Consider the following 14,572-nt stretch of genomic DNA (forward strand, 5'->3'; position numbering starts at 1 on the left):
TCTTCTTTTCCCCTGACATTCTTCTGTATGTGTAGGCAGCGTTCATAGGGTCCAGGCAAATTGTGTTATTAATAAAATAAAAAATCAGGCTGAGTGTGATCAGTAGGGAGTGGTGGGGTCTGTGACAAACTGGAGCACTCCTGCACAGCTAAACGGAAGAAACTTTGTGTAGCTGTACCTTATTTTGCCTTGTGAGAATGGGAGCCCAGAGCTTACCATTTTCAAAAGAAACAAAAAACTTACATTTTTATATAAAAGTCTCCCAGTTTGTAAAATCCTGGGTAGCTAAACATGTCTCCCCATGGGCCACCAGTCTGCAACCCCTACTTCATAGAAAGTATAAGGAATCTTTCAGGAAATTCGTTTCCTCCATTGCCAAAAATCAATCCCTACTGAGATGGAACATAGCAACTGGTTAACACCACTGCTGAGTGAAATATAAAAAATAGAGAAGCAGCATTTAGGGATTTAAGTCAATTCAGAGAGGTTCAGTTCAATAAAAGGCAAGCAAGCGCCTGTCACATCTTCCCACTATGTTTTATTTTTCTGCCACTTTCAATTAATCACAAGTGTTAGCCCTTAACTTTGGATTTCCTGGCTAGGGTGGTTAATTAAATTTTAATTAATGGCAACTCTGGGAGCATAAGATGAAATCCTAGCTCAAGGAAGATACGCACAGAATCCTGGATATGGAAGGCTCTTCTGAGATTGTCCCAGGTTATCCCCTAAGTTTTATAAATGAGGAAACTGAGGCATGGCAGAGTGACGTACTAAAGGCACCCCCCCCCCCCCGCGAGGTCCCCTGACTCTGACTCCAGTGCTCACTGCAAGATTCCAAGCTACCCCATGCCACCATCTGTCCACCCTTCAAAAATTACATTGATCTTACTAGGCACAGTGGCTTACAACTATAATCCCAGCACTTTGGGAGACCAAGGCGGACAGATTGCTTGAGCTCAGGAGTTTAAGACCAGCCCAGGCAACATGGTGAAACTCCATCTCTACCAAAAAATAACAACAACCACAACAAAAATTGGCCAAGAATGGTGGTGGGTACCTGTAATACTACCTACTTGGGAGGCTGAGGCAAGAGAATAGCTCAAACCTGAGAGGCAGAGGTTGCAGTGAGCCAAGATTGCACCACTGCACTCCAGCCTGGGCAACAGAGTGAGATCCTGTCAAATAAAAATAAAGATAAAAATTTAAAAATGACGTTGATCTGAAGAGCCTGGTTTCTAGAGTCAGGAATTCATATTGTTCTAGATAAAATGGAAAGAGGCAACTCCTACATGATTCATCCCTGAGCTCTGATATCATCTCTCCCCAGAGTGATAAAGGGTAGAGGGGCCTTCTGTCAGTCCTGGCAAGCTCTTGACCAATTGCAGTGTCAGGACAACGGGAGCATTGTACCAAGCTCCTAATTTATCAAAGGAGAGGACATGCCTGCTTTGGGTACTTGGTTTTTCTTGATGAGTCATTTTATAACTTGCATGGCCTCTTGAAGATCTGGTTAAATCCAGTTCAAATTCCATTTCTCCAGTCTATCATATTCTGAAGCATTCTGTCATTTGTATAGAATTTCACTGAAGATTTGAGAGAGATGAGGCAGGCACAAGGAGAGATCAAATCTTAAAGCCCACAGCTTCTCCCTCCTCTTCCCCAACCTTCTCCCTCTCCTGTGCAACCAAGAAATCCCTCCCCTCTTCTAATGCAAGAAGGTTCCACTCATATTCAGTGCCCTACAAGGTAGCCATTCGAAATATTGCTTCTGATCACATACAGTGGACTCCCTGAAATGAATTCTGCTGAATACAGTTCTCTCCACCCTGTGCAATGTATATTAAATGTTGGTGTGGTCTTCAGTGCTGCATCTTCTCCCTATCACCTTTCCCAGGGTATCAAACGCTATGAGTTTCATCTAAAGAAAACACCAGTCTACCCATCAAGAGCTTTCATTTTAAATGTGCTCAAACAAAATTGTTTCTATTAACTGAATATAAACTACAGCCCATTCTGTGTTGAGCTCTTTCTCTGGGGCATCTGAGGGCCTGTTCGTCCCCCGTGTAAACCTGGCATTTTAAATGTCATAAAGAATCATTAGCACAGGATAAAGGGCATTTTCGATGCCACTGAAAAAAAACTTTTGCAGTATTTTGAAGCCAGGCATAGTAATGAGCTTTGGCATTAACCTGACTTGGGTCTGAATTCTGGTTCTGCTATTTTCTTGCTGTGACCTTGAGGAAGTTAGGAAGCCTCGCTGAAACTTGGATGAGTTATATGAGGACATAACCCCAAACAGTGCATTCTGAAGTGACACCAATCTCGCAGGAAGGTACACACAGTATGTGTGTACTCTTTCTTACTCTTTTCCTTCTAAAAATCCACAGGACTTTCCCTACCTACCTCTCAGTCCCTTCCAGAACTTATCATCCAATTCTCCTAGCCCACTACCACCATGGCTCCTCCCCCAAGAATGCCACTGCACCAGACAAATCTGCTTCCTCCCACTCACTTCCTAAATGTCAGGCCTAGAATTTCCCTATTCTGTGTTCTTTAGAAAACCTCCATGATTACAAATTATTCTTTGAGGCCCAGGTGTCAACTTGGGAACCAGGAAGTATTACATGGAATCTGGAGCCAAAACCAAGATTAGTTGAAAAATTAGACCCATCCTCATATACAGTTTGAAAATCAACTCCAATCGTTATTACAAAAGTCAAAACCTGTTCTGGGCATTGACATCATCACGGCAAACACGTGTGGCTCCCTATGGTGACTTCTTGGGCACCCATGAGCTCATTCAATAGAATACATTCCACCACATTTGCTTCAAATAATACACATTTTAACATCATCTCGATTTCTGACAAAAGGTCACTCCAGATCCAGAATATATCTCACGGTGTTTGGAAAGAGCCAGAAGGAATTCACAGTCAGACCCAGGCTTTGCTTTTGTCTGCTGTCCCTCCCCACCTCTCTCCTTCCCTCCCTTCTTTCTTTCTTCCATGTTTTTCCCCCTCCTTCCTGAAACCTCTCTTTCTTCTCTTTCCTTTAGACCAAGAAATTCAAAATTCCTACAATGCGAGTCACCAACCGCAAACCAAGCCGGCGAGGCTCCACACTCAGTCTGAGTCGGGCCAGTGGGGGGTCCTCTCCCCAGAGCAGCATGATCTCTGTGAACCCTGGCTCAGACGAGCCCCCGAGTGTGAACACCCAGGTGACCAGCAGCAAGGATATTGAGGACAATGAGTCATCTTCAACCAAGCCAGATGAAGAACCTCTGTCTATGAGTAAGTCCTACCTGAGCTCTGACTCATCTACCCTGACCCTTTGCCTTTAAGCCAGACATCAAGAAACCCTCCTGCCTCAAGTCCACCTCCAGTCATTTAAAGGTGACATGGGATCCCCCATCCTTGTTCAATTTCCTTGGACCTCTTTGTTTTCCCCAGTGGAGATCAGAAATATACTCCATAACTTGGGTTGCCCTGAGCCATTTCTCCTACAGAGGCAGCCTGTGGTCACCAACTGCCCTTTTCTAATTTTAAAAATATTTTTATTTAGGCCAGGCACAGTGGCTCACGCCTGTAATCCCAGCACTTTGGGAAACCGAGGCAGGCAGATCATTTGAGGTCAGGAGTTTGAGACCAGCCTGGCCAACATGGTGAAACCCTGTCTCTACTACAAATACAAAAAGCAGCTGGGCATGGTGGCACGCACCGGTAATCCAAGCTACTTGGGAGGCTGAGGCAGGAGAATCGCTTGAACCTGGGAGGCAGAGGTTGCAGTGAGCCGAGATCATGCCACTGCACTCCAGCCTGGGCCACAGAGGAAGACTCCACCTCAAAAAAGCATTTTTTAAAACTTTAGCCCAATTTATACAGAACATTATCATTTCAATGTGTAACCAATGTAAAAATTATTAACGAGATATTTTATATCCTCTTTTATACTAAGTCTTTGAAATTCGGTGTCTACTTTTTTAAACAGCCTTATTATTGAGATATAATTTACATACCATAAAATTTGCTTATTTTAAATGTGCAATTCAGTGATTTTTAGTAAACTTGGAGTTGTGTAACCATCACCACAATCTAATTTCAGAACATTTCCAACCACCCGAAAGAAAAGCTTCTGCCCTTCTTACCCAGAGCCCCCAGGCAACCACAAACCTGCTTTCTGTCTCGACTGATTTGTCTTTCTGAACATTTTATAGATGGAAGTTGTATTGCTCTGTGATCTACACCCTGAAAAAGCCTTTTCAGTGGCTCAAAATTTGAGAGAGGCAAGTCCCTTAAAAAATATCCAATTAGGCCAGGCATGGTGGCTTATGTCTGTAATCCCAGATATTTGGGTGGTGGAGGTGGGCAGATCACTTGAGTTCAGGAATCTGAAATCAGCTTGGGCAACATGGAGAAACCTCTCCAAAAAAAAAAACAAAACGAAACAATTAGCCATGCATGATAACATGTGCCTGTGGTTCCAGCTACTCAGGAGGCTGAGGTAGGAGGATAGCTTGAGCCTAGGAGGTAGAGGATTGAGGTGAGAAAATAGTTTGAGCCTAGGGGGTAGAGGCTACCGTGAGCTGTGATTTGCTTCTTCACTCCAGCCTGGGTAACAGTGCGAGACTCTGTCTCAAAAAGAGAAAAGAAAAGAAAAGAAGAGAAGAAGGGAAGGGGGAAGGAGGAAGGGAAGGAAAAAAAAGGAAAATTCATTGAAATCTATGAGCCCTCACACAAGAAAAAAATTCAAACATACACATATATACAATTTTGCACAATATTTTGAGTGGGGTGCTGTGGACCTCTACTAGACAGAATTGTGACTGGATTCCATAAGTCACATAAAACATTCATTTTCAGAACTTTCTGGTTTGAGCTTGTATAGTAAAAGGAGATAGGAAAAGCAAGAGAAGGATCCAGAAGGATTCATACAGAAAGATGGAGAAGGTAGAAAGAAGAGAGGGTAAGACAGGTACATGAAGGAGGAATGGCCCACAACAAAATTCTTGACTCTGATGCATGGGACATCTTCCTGCTTTCTCCCCATCTGCTGTGTCCTCTCAGCGGTGTCCAGCTGAACCTGCCTGTTTGGCCAGCGTTCTTTTTTTTTTTTTTTTTTTTTTTTTTTTTTTGAGACAGAATCTCGCTGTGCCTCCCGGGCTGGAGGGCAGTGGCCAGATCTCAGCTCACTGCAAGCTCCGCCTCCCGGGTTCACGCCATTCTCCTGCCTCAGCCTCCCGCGTAGCTGGGACTACAGGCGCCCGCCACCGCGCCCGGCTAGTTTTTTGTATTTTTTTAGTAGAGACGGGGTTTCACCGTGTTAGCCAGGATGGTTTCGATCTCCAGACCTCGTGATCCGCCCGTCTCGGCCTCCCAAAGTGCTGGGATTACAGGCTTGAGCCACCGCACCCGGCCTCGGCCAGTGTTCTCTATCACACCATCTGGAATGCCTGTGGCAGCCGAGGCTGGGCTGAGTGACAAGGATTGGGCGTCGCATAGATTCAAGGAGGCGAAAAAGGAGGTCCAGGCAGACCAAGAATCTGTGTGGGGCCCTGATGGTCAAAGATGGAAGTGAGCAGAAGTGCAAAAGTCCACTGGGTGGTCAGGGTTCAGAGTAATGACTGCCGATGGGAAAAGTCCCCACCGCCCCTGCCTGTCAACGGGGGGCTGAGAAAGGTCCCAAGCCCCGAAAAGCTGTTCTCTGAACAGAAGAAGTAGTATCTGAGATGGGAAGAAACTAAGATAGACCATCAGCAGATATGTGATTCTTATGTATTTCTTTTCTGTCTCTCTCTCTCTGTTTTAGAGACAGGGTCTCACTCTGTTGCCCAGGCTGGAATGCAGTGGCACAGTCATGGCTCACTGCAACCTCAAACTCCTGTGCTCAAACAACCCTCCCACCTCAGCTTCCTGTCCACTTATGGATTTCTTGATTCTTCTTTCATTTAACACATACTTTTTGAGCACCTACTGTGTGCCCAAAACTGAGTTACCTGAGTACCCGCCCTTCCCAAGCTTACGTTTTAGAAGAGACAAATGATAAATAAGAAATCCATAGGCTGGGTGCAGTGGCTCATGCCTGTAACTCCAATATTTGGGGAGGCCAAGGCAGGAGAATGGCTTGAGTCCAGGAATTTGAGACCAGTCTGGGCAAAATAGTGAGACCCCATCTCTACATGAAAAATTTTAAAAATTAGCCAGGCATGGTGGCACATGCCTGTAGTCCTAGCTACTTTGGAGGCTGAGATAGGGGGATCACTTGAGTCCAGGATTTCAAGATTGCAGTGAACTATGGTTGTGCCACTGCACTCCAGCCTGGACAACAGAGTGAGACCATGTCTATAAAAATAAATAAAGTAATGAAAAACAAACTCATGGCATGGCATGGTGGCTCACACCTGTAATCCCAGCACTTTGGGAGTCTGAGGCGGGCGTATCACAAGGTCAAGAGATCGAGACCATCCTGGCCAATATGGTGAAACCCTGTCTCTACTAAAAATACAAAAATTAGCTGGGCGTGGTGGCGGGCGCCTGTAGTCCCAGCTACTCAGGAGGCTGAGGCAGGAGAATTGCTTGAACCCGGGAGGCAGAGGTTGTAGTGAGCTGAAATCACACCACTGCACTCCAGCCTGGGTGACAGAGCGAGACTCCGTCTCAAAAAAAAAAAAGAAAAAGAAAGAAAGAAAGTTGTAACTAGCAAAGCAATTGCATATAACATGAGCTCGGAAGAGAATACAACAGGATACTGGGATAGAGAGAGACTATTGGTGGGTGTGAAGCTAAATTAGCAAGGGTAATCATCAAGGAAGACTCTCTCAGGTCTGATGTTTGAACTGAGACCTGAAGACCTGAAGCTGGGGAGGGAGGCAGGGGCCAGAGCATGCAGGGCCTTTGTGGAGCAAGTAAGACTTCAGAATTATTCCAGGTGCAAGGGGAAGTAACCGGAAAATTTTCAGTACAGGAGGGACTAGACCTGATTTACTTTTCCAAGGTGTTTGTGTGGTTATTGGTGTTATATCCATGTCTTCATTTTTTTTTTCAACTCTAAAAGCTTTGCTCTTAGATAAGGAGAGTAGAGCGATAGCCCAGCTTCAAGGCCCCGCCCCAGTCCCAGAGCTTGCACATGGTTCTCCTGGAGCAAACAGAACATTAGCGCTGGTGGCAGAAGGGAGTAGCAGAGGAAGGAGACTTTGCAGTGAGGGGAGGGGTAAATGGAGCATCTCTTTAGGCACCTGCAACACCGAAGTCCCCAGTGGCCACCTTCCTCTCACATCCAATCACTCACCTGCTCTGATCAGTGCTGTCTCCTAAAACTCCCGCAAACCCTACCCTCTTCAAACCTATTGCTTTTGTCTTGAAGACAGAAAACTAGGGGCACATACGGAGATCCTGACACTTATGTTTTGTTTAGCATACACAAAAATTTGTGTTTTTTTGAAAAGTAGCTGTGACTTTTAAAGATTAAGATATTTTGCCTAAAACTTCTACTTTTTACAAACAAAACACTCTTGGCCAGATACGGCAGCTCACACTCATAATCCTGGCACTTTGAGAGGGCCAAAGCAGGAGGACCACTTGAGGCCAGGAGTTCGAGATTAGCCTGGCTGACATAGCCAGACCCCATCTCTACAAATAAAATAAATTACTCCCTGTGGTAACAGTGGGCCTGCAATCCTGAATGACAACAATCAACTGGAGCTTGGTCCCTTTAAGTGAGGTTTGTGTTCTCCAGTTTTCCACAGTTTTCATTACTCCCTATTGCCCCACTCATTGCTCTGGTTGGCTGAGTGTGTGACCATTCATTATCACATTTTCCCTATTTTCTTTAGAATGATGATGATGATAAAACCATAACTAACACTTAAAAGTATTTTTGTATCAGCTCCTTTATATGTACATTAATTCATTTAATCCTCACAAGAACTTCTTTATGCCTACTCTGCTGATGAGAACATTGGGGCACAGAGAGGTTAAGTTATTTGCCCCAAGTCACACAGCTAGTAAGTGATGAAGGCAGAATTTTAACCCAAGAAATCTGGCCCTCAAGTCAAATTTGATTGCTCTGCTTTACCCAAGTCTTCAGGAAAAAATAAAAAATAAAAGATGGACCAAGAGAGCAAACTGATTTTTTTTACATCAACTTGTGTCACTCATTTTTGGTATCTGGCCCCTGAAGGCCACCTGAGTTTTGGACCTCTGGTCTAGGGTCTCTTCACTTCTCACCTAGAAAACAGCAATAGCCTCCTAACTAGTTTCCCTGCTTCTTGTCCTGCCTTTACCCACTTATTTTTCTCCATGTTGAGACAGAAGGGACTTTCTAAATGAAAAATCTGATATAGTTCTCTCTAGCTCAACATCTTTCAGTGACTCTGCCTTTTCTCTAATACATTACCTCTGATCTTGCCACAGGCTGCCCAGGTCAGCTCTTGCTAGTTCACACCTTAAGTGGGGCACTCCAACCTCATCAAAACACTTTCTTCTTTTTAAACAATGCACACTCTTGTATGACTTTCTCTACTTGAAATGCCTGTTCATCCTTGACCCTTCAGTCTGGTGGACTCCTGCTGAACCTTTAAGACCCAGCTCAAATGTTCCCTCCTCTGTAAAGTCTTCTCTGACTCACCCAGGTTTCCTTTTCGCTTGTCTCTTAGTAGTTAGTGTTTGCTTTTATTGAATTATTAATTTTAACTTAAAATGCATCTCATTGTATCCAGTAGGAACTTCTTATGGCTCAGTACAGAGACCTAAAAAACACTGGCTTAAAAAAGATAAAAGCTTATTTTTTGCACAGGTTAAAGAAGATCAGTCCAGGGCTAGTAAGGTGGCTTCGATATATCTTCAGGGATCCTACTTTCCCTGCTTTCTTCTGTGTCATCCTTAACACCACTTCATAAGCCACCATGGCTGCCAGAACTCCAGCCATCACGCTCACATTCTAGGGTGGAAGAAAAAGGAAGTAAGCAAAGTACGAAAGTGTCCATTCCCAGTGGAGTTTAAGCAATCCACTCAGGAGCCCCATACCACACTTCTACCAAAATCTCATTGCCCAGAACTTAGTCACAGGGCCATGCCCGGCTGCAAAGGATGTTGAAAAAAATGAGCTAGCAAATGCTTCCCCTTATATGCATAGAAAGAATCACAGTTCACTTACTAAGAAAGAAGGGGAAAAGGAATGTGAGGTCCCTGCAGGTGTGCAACAGTGACATCTTATTTACTTTTATCCTAGCACGCAGTAGGAACACAAAAATGACTGAAAAAAAATGAATTTCCTCTGGGAGGAAAAGTTTACTATTTTAGCCTCCCAAACCTTTTCCTCCATTTATACCTTAACCTCCATCCCATTTGTCACAGCCTTGACAAAAGTAGATTAATTGCCCAGCCTCTCTTGCCTTCTAAAACCTCCTCAAATTGATTCTGAATTCATGAGTCCTATTCTGAGAGACACACTATTTGACCAAGGTCTAATTTCCAAGGCTTCTGCATAATGAAGTCTTTGTGGATGCAAATCATTGGAGACAGCAGGTTGCAGCCTCTCTGTGGAATGATCCCCTCCCCAAATCAATGGCAGGAAGAGTCCCAAGAAACAAAAACCCAGGCTATTCCTCCTGCTGGTCTTGAAGCTCTGAGTCTTGGAACGATTAGGGAGAAACTCACTTAAATAACAACTCAAAATATGAGTCCTATGCCATCTCATGTTTCTCTTCAAACTAGCCCCATATGACAAAAAGACCTCCTCTATTCCCCCTCCCCAAAAAGAAGAAATGGATTTAGGCATTCAAGGGTGAAATTCTTACACAGGCTGGGAATGGGAAATGGAGAAAGGAAGTCAGGATTTTTTCTCTGGGGATATAATTTGACATTTGGTGCTCTAGGAGGGCTGCTTGATGTGCCAGGTAGCTGTGGTCATTTGCTGATATCCATATCCACCCACCCTTAGGCTGGTTTGCTCATGCGTTGGGGGTTGGAGTGGTGGAGCAGTCAGATGTTGCTGCTTGGCTCCAAAGAGAAGGGAAGAAACTAGGAGAACCAATCACAGCTCCCTTGCTAATAGGCTTCTGGACACACTCCAAGGATTCTAGGACCTGTGGCTCTAGGGAAGGTGGGCATGACAAGACAAAAATAAAGGTCAAGTTCAGGTTAAATGGAATCATGCCCACAAATTGAGAGCTGGAGTAGAAAATGTCTTAATGCTGACATTTATCACAGCCTAGATGGTTCCAAAGTCACTAAGGAAAGGCATTCTTTCCTAGCATCCAGTAATTGCATTAATATGCAAAGCTGGATGTACACAACACACAAACGGTCTTGGGAAGCACTAGGCTTCATGACCCCCTTCCAGCTATGGCTTTTGACACCTGAGCTTGAGTCAACTGCAGGTATCCACTAAGGAATGAGGTGTCTGCACTGGTATTGTCATTGTTCATCAATATCCAAATCTAACTTGTAGTCCCAAATCCTTCCCTCTATTTCCTCCCTAGTTGTTCACTTTTACGTTTAGCAACTATTGACTGAGACCCCATGTGCTAAGCATGCTGCCAGGTGCTATCAATAAAAAGACAAATAAAATGTGGCCCCTGACATCAAGGAACTCACAGCCTAGAGGGGAAGACCTGCAAGTGAACAGAAAATGGCTATCACATGAAATCAATGCTGTGATGGGGGTCGGAAGGACAGTGTGCTGCAGGAGTCCACAGGTGGGCACCCTACCAGATGCAATGGATGGAGATGGGAAGACAGCATTCTTCCAGAACCCCAGAGGAGGGAGGAAAATGTGATAGATCTATCAAAAGTGCACAAAACCAACATCAGCCACACTGCTCTCTGTTCTGAGATGGTACAAGCCACCAATATTTCCCACAAAGACAGAAAATTAAAATCAAAAATTATTTTATGCAGTGGAGACAGCCATCTAGCATATTTGTTCATTTTGAGATGTAATCAGGTTGCACCACTAAGAATACATGTTTAAGGCTCTCCCTTTGGTTGCTCAAGTTCCAGTAGTTGGCTGTCATAGTTTTCTTCTTAGTTCCTGGAATTATTTAAAAACCATCTCAAAAGTCTCCTCTCTTTTATTTCTTGATATATCTCTGATATTCAATGGCTTTCTATGTATTTTCTCCTCTTCTCACTCTAAGTCCCTTCTTCCCTCTTCTTGTTCATGAATCTGGGGAGAAATTCTGGAGTAGTCACAGTCATCAAAGGACAACCTCACACTGTTACATGTCAGTACCGTGGACAGCTGCAAACATTCTGAAAAAGCAGTCCCAAAGCTCATGGTTTTGTATCAAAGCAGATTCCATGCTAGGGAATGGAAAGAATTGAGATATCCAGGGATTTGCAAATATGTATCAACCTAAGACAGGACCATTCACTTCCACTCTCCCACTTTTCTTGAGGCATGTAGCTTACTCCATCTCTATTTCATTTTCCAGCTTTTTGGAGTGTCAGTGTGTTCGTTTCCTGCAGCAGCTGTAAAATTTCTGACAACAGAAACTTTTTGTCTCATAGCTCTGGATACTAAACATCCAAACCAACGTGTCCACAGGGCCATGCATCTTCTGAAATCCATAGGAGAGAATCGTTCCTTGACTTTTCTGGTGGGTGCTGGCAATCCTTGGCATTCCTTGGTTCATAAATGCATCACTTGAATCTACAGCCCCTGTCATCACATAGCCACCATTTCCCTATATATCTCTCTTTCTTATTTATAAGGACACTAGTCATTGGATAGAGGGTTCATCCTACTCCAATATGACATCACCTTGACTTAACTACAATCACGTGTCACATAACAATGTTTCGGTCAACAATGGACCACATATACGACAGTAATCCCGTAAGATTAGAGTGAAGCTGAAAAATTCCTATTGGTTAATATATCTTAGCCATCATGATATCATAGCACATTATGTTATTCACAGGTCTGTACTGCATATAAAAGTATAACACAATTATGTACAGTACATAGTACTGTACTTGATAATGATAAAATGACTATGGTACTGGTTTATGTAAGTACTATACTTTATTTTCTATTGTGATTTTAGAGTGTATTCCTTCTACTCATAAAAAGAAAGTGAATCGTAAAACAGCCCTAGGTAGATCCTTCAGGAGATATTCCAGAATAAGGCATTGTTACCATGGGAGATGACAGCTCCACGTGTGTTACTTGTTACCGCCTCTGAAGACCTTATGCAGGACAAGATGTAGAGGTGAAAGACAGCGATATTGATAATCCTGACCCTGTAGAGGCCTAGGCTAATGTGTGTGTGTGTGGCTTAGTTTCCTTTTCTTTTCTCTTTTTTTTTTTTTTTTCCCCTGAGACCGAGTTTCGCTAATGTTGCCCAGGCTGGAGTGCAGTAGCGCAATCTCGGTTCACTGCAACCTCCACCTCCTGGGTTTAGGTGATTTTCCTGCCTCAGCCTCCCAAGTAGCTGGGATTACAGGCACCTGCCACCACACCTGGCTAATTTTTTTTTTTGTATTTTTAGTAGACAGGGTTTCACCATGTTGGCCAGGCTGATCTTGAACTCCCATCATCAGGTGATCCACCCACCTCGGCCTCCCAAAGTGCTGGGATTACAGGCATGAGCCATCGCATCTGTCCTTAGTTTTTAACAAAAATATTTTAAAAGTAAAAAATTTTTAAAAATAGAAAAATGCTTATAGAATAAGGATATTAAAAACGTTTTTTACAGATACACAATGTGTTTGTGTTTTATGCTAAGTGTTATTACAAAAGAGTCAAGAAGTTTAAAAAATGTAAAGCTGATAAAGTAAAAAAGTACAGTGAGCTAAGTTTAATTTATTATTGAAGAAAGAAAAACAGTTTTAGTAAATTTAGTGTAGCCTAAGTGTCCAGTGTTTATAAAGTCCACGGTAACGTCCTAGGCCTTCGAATTCACTCACCACACACTCACGGACTCACCTAGAGCAATTTTCAGTCCTGGAAGCTCCATTTATGATAAGTATAAGTACCCTCTATTGTGTACTATTTTTTATCTCTTATACCCTATTTTAGCTGTACCTTTTCTATGTTATCCCTAGATACACAAATACTTAACATTGTGTTATAATTGCCTACAGTACTCAGTACAGTAACATGCTGTACAGGTTCTTGGCCTGGGAACAAAAAAGCTGTATATACCAAGTGTATAGTAAGCTATGCCCAGGTGTATAGTAAGCTACACCATCTAGGTTTGTGTGAGTGCACTCTACAATGTTCACACAATGACAAAATCGCCTAATGACGCATTTCATAAGATGTGTCCCCATTGTTAAATGACATAACGGTCATTACATCTGCAGTGACCCTATTTCCAAATAAGGTCATCGACTGATGTCCTGGTGATTAGGACTTCAGCATATCTTGGCAGAGAGGGTCATACATTTCAACCCGTAACAGTCAGGTATGAAGAAATATTTCTACACTATACAAAAATCAACAATATTCTTTTTTCAGAGACAGGGTCTCACTCTGTCATTCAGGCTGGAGTGCAGTGGTACGATCTTGGCTCCCTGCAGCCTTGACTTCCCAGGCTCAGGCGATTCTCCCACTTCAGCCTCTTGAATAGCTGGGAATACAGGTGCACCCCACCACGCCCAGCTAATATTTTATATTTTTGTTTTAGTAGAGATGGTGGTTTCTCCATGTTGCCCAGGCTGGCCTCGAACTCCTGAACTCAAGCAATCCTCCCACCTTGGCCTCCCAAAGTGCTGAGATTATACATGTGAGCCACTGCACCCAGCCAAAATCAATACTAAATATGAAAATAAAAGTTAGGTCAAGGCAAGGAGGAGTGGTGGGAGCTGTGGGGAAATGGAGAACAGTTGCCTATCTAAAGGCATGTCCAGCATGCAGCAGAAATGGGGGCAGTGTAGTCCCATCTCAGACTCTCTTCTAGGGAAGCTGGAGGTCTCGATTTTCATGTGAAATCTTCCAGGTTGGCATCCGCATGGAATCAAATAAAACACATTTGTAAGCTGAATTCAGCCTGTGGATTGCTGGTTTAAAAATTCAGGCCTATGGAGACCAGAGAGGGTTTTCCCAAGCAAGATGATTTCTTCTCAGCTTTGGAAACAGTTCTCTCCGGCTGCAGTAGAGTCGAAGGTGGGGAAGGGAAGGGAGATGAAACCGGGGATAAAAAGAGTAGCTGGATCCTGGCAGGCCTCACAGGCCATGTTGAAAGAATTTATTTAAGTTTTATTTTTTATTTTATTATTATTGTTATGATTTTGATTCAGAGTCTAACTGTATCACCCAGGCTGGAGTGCAGTGGCACAATCTCAGCTCACTGCAACCTCTGCCTCTCAGGTTCGAGCAATTTTCATGCCTCAGCCCCCCAAGAAGCTGAGATTACAGGCATCCACCACCACGCCCAGCTAATTTTTGTAATTTTTTAGAGGTAGGGTTTCACCATGTTGGCCAGGCTGGTCTCGAACTCCTGGCCTCAAGTGATCTGCCCGCCTTCACCTCCCAAAGTACTGGCGTTACAGGTATTAGCCAAAGGTAACACAGACAGCCACTGACGGTTCCTAAGCAGGGGCATGGCATGGTTAGATTTGCAACAAGA

General features: G+C 43.6%; 1 protein-coding gene and 1 long non-coding RNA gene across 7 annotated transcripts in view; one reads left to right on the top strand and one right to left on the bottom strand.

The window, feature by feature from the left end:
• Positions 1 to 14,572, top strand: part of CCDC60 (coiled-coil domain containing 60) — a 205,289-nt gene that overhangs the window by 163,255 nt on the left and 27,462 nt on the right. For all 3 annotated transcript variants that reach the window (XM_008004897.3, XM_008004901.3, XM_008004903.3), the window contains exon 7: positions 3,056 to 3,290. In XM_008004897.3, coding sequence (XP_008003088.3) covers positions 3,056 to 3,290 — 235 coding nt within the window. The remainder of the gene's footprint in view (positions 1 to 3,055; positions 3,291 to 14,572) is intronic.
• Positions 1 to 14,572, bottom strand: part of LOC119623777 (uncharacterized) — a 213,796-nt gene that overhangs the window by 111,763 nt on the left and 87,461 nt on the right. The window lies entirely within an intron of this gene.

Source organism: Chlorocebus sabaeus, chromosome 11, assembly GCF_047675955.1.
Source record: "Chlorocebus sabaeus isolate Y175 chromosome 11, mChlSab1.0.hap1, whole genome shotgun sequence".
Taxonomy (NCBI): Eukaryota; Metazoa; Chordata; class Mammalia; order Primates; family Cercopithecidae; genus Chlorocebus; species Chlorocebus sabaeus.